This window comes from Cuculus canorus, chromosome 1, assembly GCF_017976375.1.
Source record: "Cuculus canorus isolate bCucCan1 chromosome 1, bCucCan1.pri, whole genome shotgun sequence".
Lineage (NCBI taxonomy): Eukaryota > Metazoa > Chordata > Aves > Cuculiformes > Cuculidae > Cuculus > Cuculus canorus.
The window spans coordinates 77,496,162-77,510,929 of NC_071401.1; the positions used below are offsets into that span (position 1 = coordinate 77,496,162).

General features: G+C 39.1%; 1 protein-coding gene across 3 annotated transcripts in view; it reads left to right on the forward strand.

Annotated features, from left to right (window-relative positions):
- Window positions 1-14,768, forward strand: part of FRMPD4 (FERM and PDZ domain containing 4) — a 349,158-nt gene that overhangs the window by 35,336 nt on the left and 299,054 nt on the right. Inside the window, exon 1 of one of the 3 annotated variants that reach the window (XM_054078040.1) lies at window positions 6,108-6,499. The exons of the other annotated variants lie outside the window; for them this stretch is intronic. Within the exon in view, the coding sequence (XP_053934015.1) occupies window positions 6,459-6,499 (41 nt within the window). The 5' untranslated portion in view covers window positions 6,108-6,458. Of the gene's footprint in view, window positions 1-6,107; window positions 6,500-14,768 lie in introns of those variants that run through there. 3 annotated transcript variants of the gene reach the window in all.

The window sequence follows — 14,768 nt, forward strand, 5'->3', positions numbered from 1 at the left end:
TATAGGCTGAAAATTCAAAACTATATGCTGAAGTTCGGTTCTTCAAATACCTGGGCAATTTAATATAAGTTTCTTGGTTTTTAGAAGTAACTAGCAATTTCTTTTCATTTGTGAATGTTTAGTATTACTGACAAGTTGGCCACCTATCTGCATGTGCCTGAATATGGACTGAGAAAACTTAGTTTTGGCATCCAGATACAAATGCTGTGCCTGTGAAGTTTCTCTTCATTGTGAAAATTTGCCTTTTTTTTTTCTCCTCTGAGTGTAAGCTGTTTTGCTTTCATGAAATTGCTTTTCCCTCTCTCAGCTCAGATGGTTGCAGATATTTCCCCAGGAAAATCCACACAGAAGAAGAGCTAGCAATGTTTCATGAGTTTCATGGTGATGTCCTAGAAAAGGAGAACAAAACAAATACTTTGCATTCACAGACAGAGAAGCTGGCAAATGAATAAGCCATAACTGAAATCATATTCAGGTACTGGTAAATAATATTGATTTAAAAACATTTCTGAAGATTTAAAACTTTAGAGGGCAAAAAATAATAAAGTCTCCACCTCATGTTTCTAATATAACCATCTTGTCCTTTTTTTTGTTTCAATGATGTCTTAATACAAAATAGAATATGCCTCTGATTTTTTAGCTACACCACATATTTGATCACTTTAATCCCAACTGAATAACATAGCAGATAATACCAGGAAGACCTTAGTGGTAGTCTAATTTTTTAATATTTTACTTCTAAAATGCTCATTTTCTCTGAAGTTGCCACAAAATTTTCAGTTTCCAGCCTATTTTGGTTAACCTTGAAAAAAACTGATGGCAGAATTCAGATTGCCTTGAGAAAGCATGGATGAGGTTTTACTTTCACCTCAATTTTCCCTTTATTGTAAATATATTTTAAGCACACTTTCTTATGCATTAACATTTCATATTTCTTCTCTTCTGATTCATCTTCATATATTTTCTTATGATCTGTGAAATAGTATTTATTCAAATCATACTTAAACAGATGCCTAACTTTGCAGTTGTTTCTAGTCATATTTTAGACTAAGTAATGCCATAAACAGGGCTGATCTTATAAACATATCTTAAATATATTCTTGAATTGGGGCTTTTTTTTCAATAAAAGTGGTACTGCAGATAATTCTTCTCCTTCTATATTCTGCTTCGAATATTTCATACCCACCTATTATAGAAAAGTGAATATTTTTTATAAAGACCAGCTTATTTTAAAATAACTAATGCGTTAGTATTGTCTTATTCACTGAAGCAGAAAATGTTACCATCTTTATGTTGCGTAAGGTCCTGTTCATTATCTTGATCTCATCTATGTATTACAACATATGAAAACCTTTTTTTTAATATCAGGTTCAATATGCTGCAAGACTTCAGTTCATAATAGCAACCAGTAGTTTTGCCAACTGTCTTTTTAACCAATATGCTTATGTAGATTTGACTATGTTTGTCTGGCTTCAGCAGAATTGTTGCACCAGTTGTAATATCCTTGCTTATTTTGTTTCATGCGATTCAATATCATTTAGGCTTACAGGTGTATTTGATTCTTAACTGGCAGAAAAGAAGATCTCAACTGCTATTTAAATTTTCAACCAGCTACATTTTAAATAGGCATTTGTATGTGACTTGTCATGTCTACTACACTAAATTGTACAGCAATATTGAAGACATTAAGTGCTTAACAGTCTGTATGGGTCAGTTAAAAAAAAAAAAAAAGCCTGGTAAAAAGCTATTTGATAAAGGTGCCAAAAATGATGTGTAGAAGCTGGGTATATAGATTCAAGGTATGCAGAGGGATTTCTTGATAATGCAGTTCAATGTAGACACCAATAAAACCTGTAATGGTTACAATGTTTTTACATGGACTTGTAAGTGGATGGTAAGCAACAAGATAAAGAAATGGATTCTAAAAAATATGTGTTTTGAAGCTTCAAGGCTGAAAAAAACAATGTGACAGTTTGAAATACAATTAGACTACAGTACTACAGAACTTACTGCCTGACATAGTCCTAAGCAACATATATCTTCAGAAATAACACTCAGTAAGTACCACATCACAATGACAAAATATCTTCCTTTAAAACTTTGCATGACCAGCTATGAATTAACTCAATGGATTACTCAATGGATTTTATTATCACATTCCTTTAAACATTGTTGCTATTTAGATATGAGTAATATTGCAGAAAAATCATAGAAACTTCAGCTGTTATCTCAGGGGAAAAAAATAATTCCAACTTGATGAATTTAAAACAGTTTCGAAGGTGAGATACAGCATTTTCACATATTCTTTTTTAAGATTTCATATCACTAAAACCCCCATTTGACTAGCCTTAAAAAAACCTAAAGAGATGGATTTTTAATTTACATGAGAAGAAAATTTCTGAAACTTCCAGATGTATTAAAATGAAAACTGGACCTCAGCCATTTCCAGGGATTTCATATTATGACTTTTGAGTAGGATCCTACCTGTCTTTAAATTATTCGGGAACAAATTTTACTCATCTTGTAGACATCAATAAAACAGATATTATTGGTCCAGCTGCAGGGATAAAAGTTTGTACTGTATGGTATCCAGGAAAGTCCAAAGCATATTCTCCCAGTGAACATTCAGTGCCTCAGAAGAAAAAATGAAAAAAAAAAAACCAAACCCCAGGAATATAAAAATAAAAGTTTTTCTCATGTAACTCATAAAGATATTTACATTGCCTCCTTATAGCAGTTTTCCTGGGAACAAAACAATTAGTGTATGCAAAAATAAGGTCTTTACAGTGACTTAACTGGTTTTCAAATTAAGATGGCATAACATTTCCATGTGCTTTACATATGTCTGTCATTCCCTTTAGAACAAGGAGCGTTATAAAATGAGGCAAACACTCCCTTCTCTAATGGATATGGCACTGCTATACTCTATGAAATTAAGACTTTTGCTGGCTCATAGCATATACTAGGATATCTACGGTTACACAAAACATTAGAACAAAGTGTCCCAGTGGGATTACCTTGGGCGAAAGTAATAAGAAGGCAACAGTACCTGGTAACAAAGCATCCTCAAAAAGCGATATTTACTATGCTATTCTAAAAAAAAAAAACCAGCTAAGAATTCAGCCAGGAACTGATGTCAGATTCCTGCTTTAAGATTAGGAACTTCATGTTCAATTATTGTTTGTTACTGAGATACTAAATACATGTTGTTTTTCTGTCTTTGGCTGTCTGTTCTCATTGAGCTTTTACATGTACTTTTGTCACCTTCAGATGGATTTTATTTCACCTAACTTTAGACATCTAGAAGACAGTCCTCCAGTCAAAAGGAGATATCTAGGCTTCCTCTCACTGGAGTTGATAGAGAAAATAAAGCAGCTACAAAAGGCAATTTGTATCACTTTTTTTAGAAGGAGACGGTTTAGAGTAATAGGTGCCTGTCCACCACAGTAGTGGGGTATGACTAGCTGAAGCTGGATCTCTAGCTTTTGGTAGTTGGTGAGAAGAATCCCGCTGTAGTAACTAAAAAGTCTAAAAGTATGTGCAAGAGTCCAGTCATGACATTGTTGAGTTGATGTTTCTGCAAGTGAAGATATAATACCAAAATATGACTTCAAGGTAACAATGATGATTAAAGTCAATTTAAACTATATATATCAACATTTACTCTTGAAATAGAACGATGCCCACCATCTTGCTTCTTTGGGTAGGCAACTATAACCATTTTCCTACATCTCTGGTGTAGTTTTATATGCAGCTGCTGTGACATCACAGCCCAGAGAACCATAAACTGAAGTACTCCTCTCCCATGTGCGATTCTCACACAGCAGGGCCCCAAAACATTACAGATATTTAGCACAGCTGGCAGAAGCACAGTTGTCCAGGTTCACCGTTCATGTCTGCACATCTGGGAGTCAGATCCCTGTGATATACTGCTACTCACGGACGTCCAGGATGTCAGCTATTCCAACAGTATCTCTATAGCCATTCTGGAAAATTTGTATCTTTGCATTAGCTTCTGCCTAGGAAACCAAAAATATAAAAGTAGCTATAAAACTAGCAATACTCATCTATCTGTTTGGAATGCCAAAGAAAGAGAAGATAATTTCAGCTTCGTTTCAAATTTTAATGACTTTCCAAAAAGCCCTATCATTTTGACTACACACCCCATGCTTACCATACTGATATATTTACAAACAATAATCTTTTTTACCTCTTAGTCTTTGTTTTGCTAAGCAAAGCTCTTCCAGTCTCCTCTCGTAAGACTAACTCTCCACTACCTTTAACACTCTTTTAGCATTCTCATGCACCTGCTCTCATTTATCTCAAATGTGCTTTTTGAATAAGCCGAGTATGGCATTTCTGAACAGATCTTATGCTTTCTGCTTTTCTATATATCTCTGCTGGAAATACTCTAGTCAATATATCCTAGGATCATATTTGCTTGTACAAAGAAAGACTCTGAAACCACAGAAATTCTGATTCCTTAGAACTTCTTTATTTCTGTGGCTCTCACCGCTACGCTTTAAGGCACCTTTATGTGACAAGTACTGGAGCATGAAGTGCTCAAGACAAGAGCTTTGTTTGATACAGAACATATGTGCTTAATTTTACACATGGCATATCATTCCCTCAGCTTCAGTTAGCTTTGTAGGATCTTGGCCTATCTCCTCAGCTTATACATAAATAATGACTGTTTTATAAATAAATCAGTTTCTAACCAGCTGAAACTGTGTTATCTTTGTAACTTTTATCAATCAATAGAGCAGTGTGAATGACAGGCACAGGTTCCGCAGTTTTAAAAAATCTGGTATAACAATAAGTAAATATACTTACATGTAAGACTCACATAAATATTCTAATGTACCAGCATAAAATACTTCATTTCGGAATATGCCCAAACAGTTTACCTCCATGGCAGGCCAGCAAATATTTTTTAGCTGGCGGTTCAATGTTTTCCCAGAGTAAATAGATGATCAATCATTCTTTGTTGTCATTGTTTTAAAGAATAGTTTGAAACCCATTTCACACTGAGTGTTCGTACTGCCCGTTCTCTTTGTTCTCTTATCAATACAAGTTTTAGTATTAAAAAGAAGTGCATTGTTTTCACCTGGCTGCTGGAGTCTACATCTTGGGTTCTACTGTCATTTCTGCAGTTCCTGGTTGGTGGGAGTGCAGGTGCAAGCCTGCAGAAGAGACTGAAACTTTGTAAAGGCAGGAAGTAAAGAGCGTATCAATCTATTCAGTGATCAGAAACACAAATAAAAACACCAAGGTGGAGAAAACTCTTTCCCATGCCAAGAATCATTGTATCGCACTGCAGAGCTTGAAAATGAATGTGAATTTCACCTGCTTTTCTGTCGTGCTCACTCACTGCAAGTTTAGGGATAGCTTAACTCCAGCGTCTCTTTTAGACGCCTCCCTGATGCAGGGCAAAAATGCAAGGTTTTTTCCACCCATTGTTCTTGTGTCGGAACATTTGGATGTACCCTATTTCCACAAGACATGATATGAAAAGTGCTCGGTTTTAATTACGTTGCCACAAACCAGCATTGCCGGTGCAATAAGGAGGACTCCGTTCCTCTAAGTCTCTTTTATTGTGGCAAAGGTAGAGAGGTCAGAGGATGGAGACAGTGTCCAGGCGGTAGATTTGAGAACCCATCAGTGCGAGGGCTGAAGGCTCTTCCCCAGCCTGGAAGGAAGCACCGAGCAGTGCGATCGATAACGGGAGACGGCTGAGAGGGAAGAGGGCTCTCTGCATTCCCTAGTTTTTGCTTTTCGAGGAGGACTCCGAGCTCCAGTCTCCTTGCGAGGCCCGGGATGCTGCTCCCCACGCCTCCTCCTCCCTTTCCCTCTCCCTGCGGTGTGCCCTGGGGGCAGCAGAGCCGCGCCAAGAGAGGACACTCCCGAACCCCCAACCCCATCCCCTCCGTCCCGGCGGCTTAGGGGAGCCCCGCCTCGGGCTGGATCCAGCGGGTGGCGCTCGCCCGGGCGCTCCGCTCCCCTAGAGAAAACGTCGCCGGCGAGAGGAGAAACTCCCCCTCGCTACACCCTCCACCTTCCTCAGCTCACCCCCTCCCGCCTCCCTCCTCTGGGAACGCTGCAAAGACGCAGCGGGCGGCGCAGCGCTGCCGCCTACCCCCCCCACCCCCGGGAGCCCGGACAGCGCCCACCCGGTGCGACCCCCAGTTACGGCGGGGAGGGGGCAGATCAGGCAGGGAGCAGGGCGGGGAGCGGGGAAGCGGAGTGGGAGGGCTGCGCGCAGATGAGCCCCGCTCCTGCGAGATGCTGCACGCCCAGCTCCCTGCCGGAGGGGGGTAGCAGCCTCCGCCGGCTCCTGCCTTTGCCAGGGCTGTTGCTGCCGCTGGACGCATCCTTCTCCCGACATGGAGCTGCTGCCGCCTCCGCCGCTGCTGGAGTGAGTGAGTGAGTGCGACGGGCAGAGCTAGCCGGCTGCATGGATGGATGTGTTTAGCTTTGTGAAGATTGGGAAGCTCTCCGGGTAGGTGTTCGCGGACGCCGGCGCTGCCCCTGCCCGGCGGGGGCGGGATGGGGTGGGGGGTTGCCCGGCTTGGGGAGCGCCCGGTGCCTCTCTGAACTTCCCTGGAAAGGCAGGCGAAGGTCCCGGGGTCGGGGTGGGGCGCTGGGAGGCTCGGTGGCACCTGCCGGGGCCGCGCCGGTGGCTTCTGTGCGGGATGGGGCGCTTCCTAAGGGACCGCGTCCCGCGACCGCGGCTGGGCGAGCGCCGCGCTGGAACGCTAAGGCGTGAAGGGGATGCTGAAAACGCCAAAGCGGGAGCCGGGACGGGAGCGGGGAGCCGTGCCCTGCTCTGGAGGGAGCGGGGAAGGGGTTCGCCCTGCCCCCCCACCCCGGCTCCCGTGGGAGCGGTATTTTTAGAGGAGTGGTGAAATCATCGCGGATGCCGAGCGCTGCCCCTCTGCTGTGCCGCACGGTGCGTGCCGGGCTGCGAGCGGGTTTTGGCGTTTCTCATCCCCTGCCTACAATCACGGACTTCTCCTTCTTTAAGCGGGCGCTGGATTAGCATAATCTCTCTTTTTATCTCTTTAATTTTTCTTTGCTTTCCGAATAAATCTTCCTTTTAACGGCCCTGGAGTTGTGGTCTCTACTCCTAGACTGTTGCGTTTGCAGCTAGTTCGCCAGGCCCGAAGCCGCACGGGTGGATCAAGACCCACGACATCCCCAGTTGAAATGTTCTTGTGGTAGTTAAATGTCGCTGAAGGTGGCCCTGCTCAGTAATGGGGGGAATCGCACTTTATCTCGAAGATGCAGTATAAGTACTCGAGTCACAGGTTTTTTTTTTTTTCCTCAGGGTTCTGGTGCAGATAATCTTCCTAAAGGATTTAGCTTTGATCACAGTAACTAGGAGTGTTTTGAATTCTTATGATTCAGTGGCTCCTACACCCTAGTTACTGTATCCTTTTCTGTTTGTGCATATGAGGCTGGAATTGGATGTTGTACAAGAGGGAGAAAGGCCTTGTGAAAGAAGGGCAAGAGGTAGCTTGCTCCAGTGGCGCTCAGGTACGGACTTGTCAAAATGACAGATGGTCTTTAAAAACAAATATTGCATGGCTGAAAGTTACAGAGTGCCACAGGTGCAGGCGTAGCCTTTATCCCCCCAAATTCCCACCGTTGCACCTGGCTGTGATTACAGCTCTGCTTGTGGCAATGCCAGCGCAGAACAGCTGCTATCATTCAAGCACATCATTGTCTCATCCTGCTCACAGCAATTTTACACGATGTGACGGCTACAACATTAGCGGCCTGCTCAGCTTTCCTTGGATCATTTTACAGGCTGATACTGCTAGACCTGCTTCAGCAGTAGCTATAGTAGGAACTTTGAGGAGAGGGAAAATATGCTCGCATAGATAAAGAGCAGCTCATGTAGTATGAAGCTTATTTCCAAGTAACTTAATCGCTTGACCTCTTCTGTTTCTTTGGAAAGAGTGTTTTAGAAAAGCTCCCAGGTCTTCACACCTAGTATTTGTCACACTTGAGCTAGAATCAAGAGAAAGGGATATGCTGCTTGGAAATATTAAGTCAGGTACACAGAGCTTTTAGTATATATTGTAGCATTCAGTCTTTCTTGTGTACAAAATTTGTAGCTTTCTGCACGCTTGAAGACACAGCTGTTGCCAATGCTGAGATTTGTATTTAAGCAAACAAAGATCACAGCATTTCTCCAGAAGAACCTGAAAGTTCCCTCTGAGATGAAATCTCAAGTTTCAAAGCTTGTATTGGGCTTCACTTGGTTCAAGGATATGAGGTACTTAGGGACCGAATTTGTCGTGTAGATTGCAGTAAATAATTTCTGTACTGTGCTACACTTCGTTTCTAATTTTCTGGTTGTTAAACAACCTAATAGTTTACACAGGACTTTACTTTACTTGCTGTTTCCTAGGTAACAGCTGGGTATCTGTTCCAATTTTACAAGAGCTTTATGGAGCAGATAAGTTCCAGTGTAAACCCCATCTTTAATCCCTCTGTGCGTTCAGGTTGAAAAACTAGTTTGCTTGAAAATGCTGGTTCTTTCTTTGCTGTTTGAAGGAAGGCCTTTCTGAAAGGAAGAAATGAGATGATAAACAGTATTTAACTCAGAGTGTGATCTTGCAGGTAGACTACCTACAGCAAGTTGTGTGAACTGGGCTGTACTGAACTTCTTTATGACTTTCAGTTTTATTTTGCTGTGCATTCGGATCTCATTTTGGGTTGGAAGTGTGCTATTACAGTTGTGTCCTGGAGACAGTGGCACAGAAAAGCTCTTATGCATGGCTCCTGGGAAGGGTACTTCTTAAAGTCAGAGTATAATTTTAATAGATGTGAGAATTTAGATTTTGCCTTGATCAATTAATGTGTAAGATTTTTTTCTAGAATAAGCTTAAGATGGGCTATAAACTTTTAGAAAGGTGGCTACTGGATGTAAAATTTTACATCGCATACATAAAGCATTATTAAGTTTTAATTATCTGTGCAGCTTTTTTTTTTTTGTTGTGGTACCTGTGTGTATAGGGTCTTTCAGAGGCTCTAACTTATGCAACTGCTTCAACAGTCATCCACAGTTGCTGGATGAGGGCGGAATATGGGCATATTCTAGAAAAGGGATGTGTGCGGAAATGGAAGAGAACACCAAACTGGTCTTATGACAAATGTGATCTTTGGTACTCTTTTCCTTTCTTTGTTTTGGTACAAACCTTGTGGCGTCATTCCTGGAGGTAAAAAAACAAACCAAAACTCTTTTCTTGTAATGAATTTCCAAGTGTAGAGAATGATTGACAAGCCTTGTTTAATGGATCAGTACAGGAGCTGTACAAGGTAAATGAATATTTCTGTAGTGTGGGCTGCGTAAGCATGTATGTTTGGCAGTGTCTTTAATTGGGGAGAGCGGATTAGTAGGATAGATAAGGGGCACATAAAAATTGCCAGATTAGATTGGATCAGAAGTCTGTCTTGCCTGGAATTCTTTCTTAATTGCTTTTAGCAGCTGCCTGAGGAGGGAGTAGAATGAGCACAAGTATGGAGCAGTGATTCTTGAGCATAGGTATTAGGAGTGGAGTGATGATTGGTGCTGCTGTGCCGAATATAAAATGGAGAGTTTTCAGATCTAAGTAAATCTGAGTAACAGGAACAGTGTCAAGTTTCTAGTCAGTACTGGAAAGATGAACTATGAAACAATAAGCCAGAATAGTGAATGGGGGTTAGCAGAAGTTTAAGCCTGTACTCATAGAATATATTTTCAGTTAGAAAATGTTAGAATGACAAATTTTGCGATGTTTGTAGAGGTCAGTTCTATTTCAGAGCTTTCATAGCAGGATATAAAACTTCCATATGTAAAGATGTTTGGCTGGATACCACCTGTATGTGACCAAGTGACCCTCCAGAGTTGGGATGCATAGTTCCCATGCCAGTGCTACTGTATATAGCTTTGCCAAATAACACTAGATAGAAAATAACAAGGTTATCCACAGGAGAGGCCATTGGTGTGTAAGGTGTGGCAGTACTGGTAGAGGTGGGTTGGACTTCTGTGTCACACAGTTAGCTTTGTGGGAGATGTTCGGAGCTCATGCATGCCATTTAGGAAGCCTCCCAAAAGTAGAGTGTACGGTAAGAAAGTAGACACCTGCACTACCTCATTGTGGCTGTTAAAAGTATAATCAATGGTTATCCTGGTATGACAAACAAAAGCAAGATTTGCACCCATCCTTAACAGCTATGCTTATTTGTGGTATGTCATAGGTAATTTGATCATACTTGGATCTTTACTTTTTTGCTTAAGTTTTGCACAGCCATCCATTATTGTTGAGTTTAAGTTTATTCCATTAAAAACTGACTGTGAATGGCAATATCCCTGCTGTACCCTTTGGAATCAGCTTTAAAACAACAGCAACAAAACAATTTTGTAAGCCTGCAAGCTCTTCTTTTCAGAGAGCACTCAAATGTGGTCTTTTTTCCCTGTGGTTATGCTAAACCTGAAGCTAGGTTTCTCATGAAAGAGGAAGCTTTTACAAAGTTCTTTGTCACTGGGGTGGATAAATTTCATGTTCTCATCTTTTGTGCTTATCTTTCCATAGCTGGGCATCTCTAATCAGCTAGATTGACTCGGTACCTGCACCAGTGCTTAGGCTTTTGGGTTCTTACTGCTTATAAAAGTGAAACAAGTCTAAACAGACTCCAGATCTCATGTGTTACATTTTTTGTCTCACTTTTCAGCCTTTGTAGCCTTGTGCTTGGTTCTGTTCTCCAGATAGTGTCTTTAGATGTCCTGCCAAAATGGTGTGAATGGTCCCCTCCTAGATCTGTCTTAAAACTCTAACAAAACGGAAGCTATGTTTGTATATTCTGAATGCTAGGCCCTGTTTTTTACAGTTAACAAGGTTGCTTGGCTTCACAGTTTATTTATTTTTAGATGTCCAAGCAGATGAATGTTTTCCATGTTTTAGGGTTCCGAGATTAATCAGACGTTGTTTCGTTTTTTTGTTTTTAAGGAATTTGAGGAGAATTTGGGATACATAAACTAAAGAAAAGATATATATCAGAATAGCATCTTTCTTTACCTGTGATTTTCATTGTTATGTTTTTATTTTGCTGAGATATTTAAAAAGCCACCTTAATGGAGAGATGATTAAAACCTACATAAGTTACTGATGCTATTTTACATACAATTTTCAGAGCAATTTTTGAGTACTCTTTGAAGTGACAATATCATAGCTTGTAAGTGATTTTCAGTATTTACAAAGGACTGTTTCAGTAAGAAAGCCTATGATTATCTTTTTTTTTATTCTCAAAGGAAGTAATTTAATTCTAGAAAGGATTTTATTATACTGTACGATAATTCAAATAACCATGAATTCATTTTGCCTTTTTTCCTTGAGAATAGCATTAGATTTAGTGAAATATTTATCTATTCACATTAATATAAGAGGTTTACCTTATATTTTTTTATTTGTTCTGTTAGCTGACACTCAAAATACAAGACAAGTGCTTTAACATCTGTGATGTTAGTAAAGTTGTATGTCATAACTGCTTCAGCAGTTCAGAGATTTATTAAAATCTCTGCTTGTATTAGGAACTGTTCTAAACTTGTCAAGTGGCCACTGAATGATGATGCAACTCTGCTAAATATATATGTTCTCTAAATACTGTTTGCCTAGTGATACAGTGTTTAAAAGATGTAACCAGAACTAACTTTGTCTCTGAAAATTTTTGAGAAAGCAAAAAAAAGGGAAAAGAAGCTGCACAAGTAATGCTCTTATTTCCCCCTTTTCTACTAATTACTGAAAAAGATGGAATGAGAACTTTGAGAATGAATGTTCTAAGAATCAAAGCATGTGCAGGTTGAATATAGTATTTTAATTTCTAGAAACATTGGTCTTCCATTCTTCTGGGTTTTTTGCAGAACTTCAGTCTGAGATACCAAATCCTTGGTGATGGCTGAATCAACTATTTTGGGATAGTTACTTTTATAATCGTAACCTGCACCAAGATTCTTGTATGTGTGCATTTAAGTCAATCAATGTATGTATATCTTCTCATATGGATTGATAAGATACATACAGAAGAATTTTTTTTTTCTTTCCTCTGTATTGACTGTTACCAGGAAGAGCCCAATGTGTTTTATAGTTTTTGTTTCTCTGGAGGTTTTTGTTTGTTTGTGGGGTTTTTTTGTTTGTTTGATTGTTTTGGTTTTTTTTTGAGAAGTCTGCTTTTGTTTTCAGTCTGACAGATTCATGTAGGACATTTCAGTTAAATTGAAAAAAACCTTTACTGTAATATTAATACAAAATGAGGGTATGTGTCCATATTTTACAGCATTCTAGGTCATTATGGATGTGCACCAAGCTGTTCCTAGAAAACACAAACTGTGACCTGAAATAATGAGCGAATAATACATGCTCTCAGCTCTGCTGGTAATGTGGAAGAGAAGGGGGTTTTTACTGCTCTTCACAGCATCTTCAAGTAGTTATGACAGTGTATCACAACTTAGTATTTAACTGATGTGCTGAAGAATTGGGTAAAGTCATGTAGGAGCTACCATCTCCTATAAAAAGAACCATCATCTGGGGAGGATGTGTAACTGTTGAAGACAAATAAAGCAAAAAATCAAATGGGAAGAAGTGAAAAGTAATTTTAGTTTCCAGTCCTGTGTACTGTGTCATGCACAAGGAGCACTATTATACCAGACAAGACTGTTGATGTATACTGAATTACTGGTTTTCATGACTGCACATGAACTCTTTGGATATAGCCCAGGATGGAAACTTTTGATGCTGATAAGGTAGCAGTGTTTAAATATTGTAGGGATATGCCTTGAATAAGACTTCTGATAATACCAAATTGTATTTAAAGCTGCTTTTGATAATCATGAGTAACTGTGATTAAAGTTTTCTGATGTACTTTGACAAAATTCAGGAATTCAGAACTTTATGCATTTGTTGAAGGTATGTTTGAAGACTTTTAAAAGAATTTGTGTTTCTGATAATTATTGCATTGATTGGATGTAGTATGAATTTCAGGAATTAATTGTGTTTTAAATCCTAGTGAAAACAGCACTGCTTAAAATCTAAATATGTGAAATTACATTGGAGATAGAAATGTGAAGTACTCCAGAATTCAAAAGCGTCTCTGACCTAAAACAGGACCTTGTGGTGTAGAAGTCTCTACTAGTATTTCTTTAGCGTGGAGTCTATAGAAACTCCCTTTAATAGGTTCATTATTGGCTGCAAATCCAGAAATTTATTTTCATTACTTTTAATAACCAACAAAGATGAACTTAAAGAAGAAAATTTTGAATGAGTAAAAACATGCAGAAGTAGAATGAGCGTGGTGGTGGGTAATGCAAGGCTACATCCTGTTAAATAATTTTCACTGGTGACTTTAACAAGAGAAGGACGTGATAAAATGCAGATTGGTATCTTTTAAGAAAAGTCCCTTGTGAGATTTATTGCTTGGACAAAAATAACTTCCTTTGATGGTAAGGAAAACAGTTGCTGATTGACTTGGGTATTTTCACAACTGTTTTAAGAGTTTGTAGCTTTAGATGAAACATTTGCTTTTCTTTTTCAAAGAATTCTATTTTTATAAAAACATTGTCAGTGGGTACTGAATGCAAGCTTTTTTAATTTTAATTTTGAAGGGCATTGCTGGGTATTGGTTTTAGCTATGAGAGTTCGGTTCTGAAGAATAGGTTGGATATCTTGCAAGACTGAGACCCACTAGTAAAAAGGAGATTTAAACAGAAAAAGAATGTGGTGAAGGCAAAGAAGGAATATTTGTATGGTAAAATCAAGTGTTGAGTATAAATCCTTTTATGATCTTCTAGTTCTTGATAAAGCATATCTTTTTTCTGCTTGAAATTTTTTAAATTTTAAGGGAAGGAGACGGGATATTGGAATGTATTATGACTTCTTTTTTATATGGTATCTATAGATACAAAGAGGATGTAGGTGTGGCTTGATGAAAACTAATCAGAGATTTACATTTCGGATGAAAAAGTTGAAGGACGTGTCCCCTGTTCTTTAGCATTTATTTATGAATATGTACTTTTCTGTTTGGTTTTGGGGGTGTGAGAGAGAAGACATAATTATTGAAAATAACCTTGTTTAGGAAGAAAATGTAAAATCAGTATTTGTAAAATTTTTGTAGTACTGATTGTACCTTGTTTAGGATGAAGATTTTTCAGAGATTTTTGCATGATTTAGAGTGAGAGTTCATCTGAACAATAAAAAAAATCTCATGTAACTGGTTGCGCACTTATATAAAATATTTTTTTTCCAGTGTTATGCAGCCCATAAGGTTGGCTTACTTTGTTTATAGATTTTGCAGTTTAGTTGGTTTTAATCTTGAACTTGTGATTGTATTACTATAAATTTGGCAGTAGCCACATTAAGAGAGCAAAATGTCCATTATTCTATGGCAGCAAATGCTTGCAAAAGCACTATCAGTTACACCAGCCATGTAGAAAAACCTAGGAATGCTTTAAGTGTGAGCTGCATGACTTTTACTTGTGCTCTGTATTTAACTAAAATAGAGCAGTAGACAATTGGAGAAGAAAACTGAAAATAGTTTGGAACTAAGAAGATTAGAAGAGTTGAGATGCTTCCCACCTGAATGCCCAAACAACAGCACTGATTTTGGCTCGCTCTAAATGAGACATCACAAGCCTGATTTTCTTGCAGCGTCTGTAACAGGAGCCATAAAAAGGTGGACATTGAGGTTGCACAGAAGTGATGCTAAAGTTCAAATTTTTCTTTGCTTGT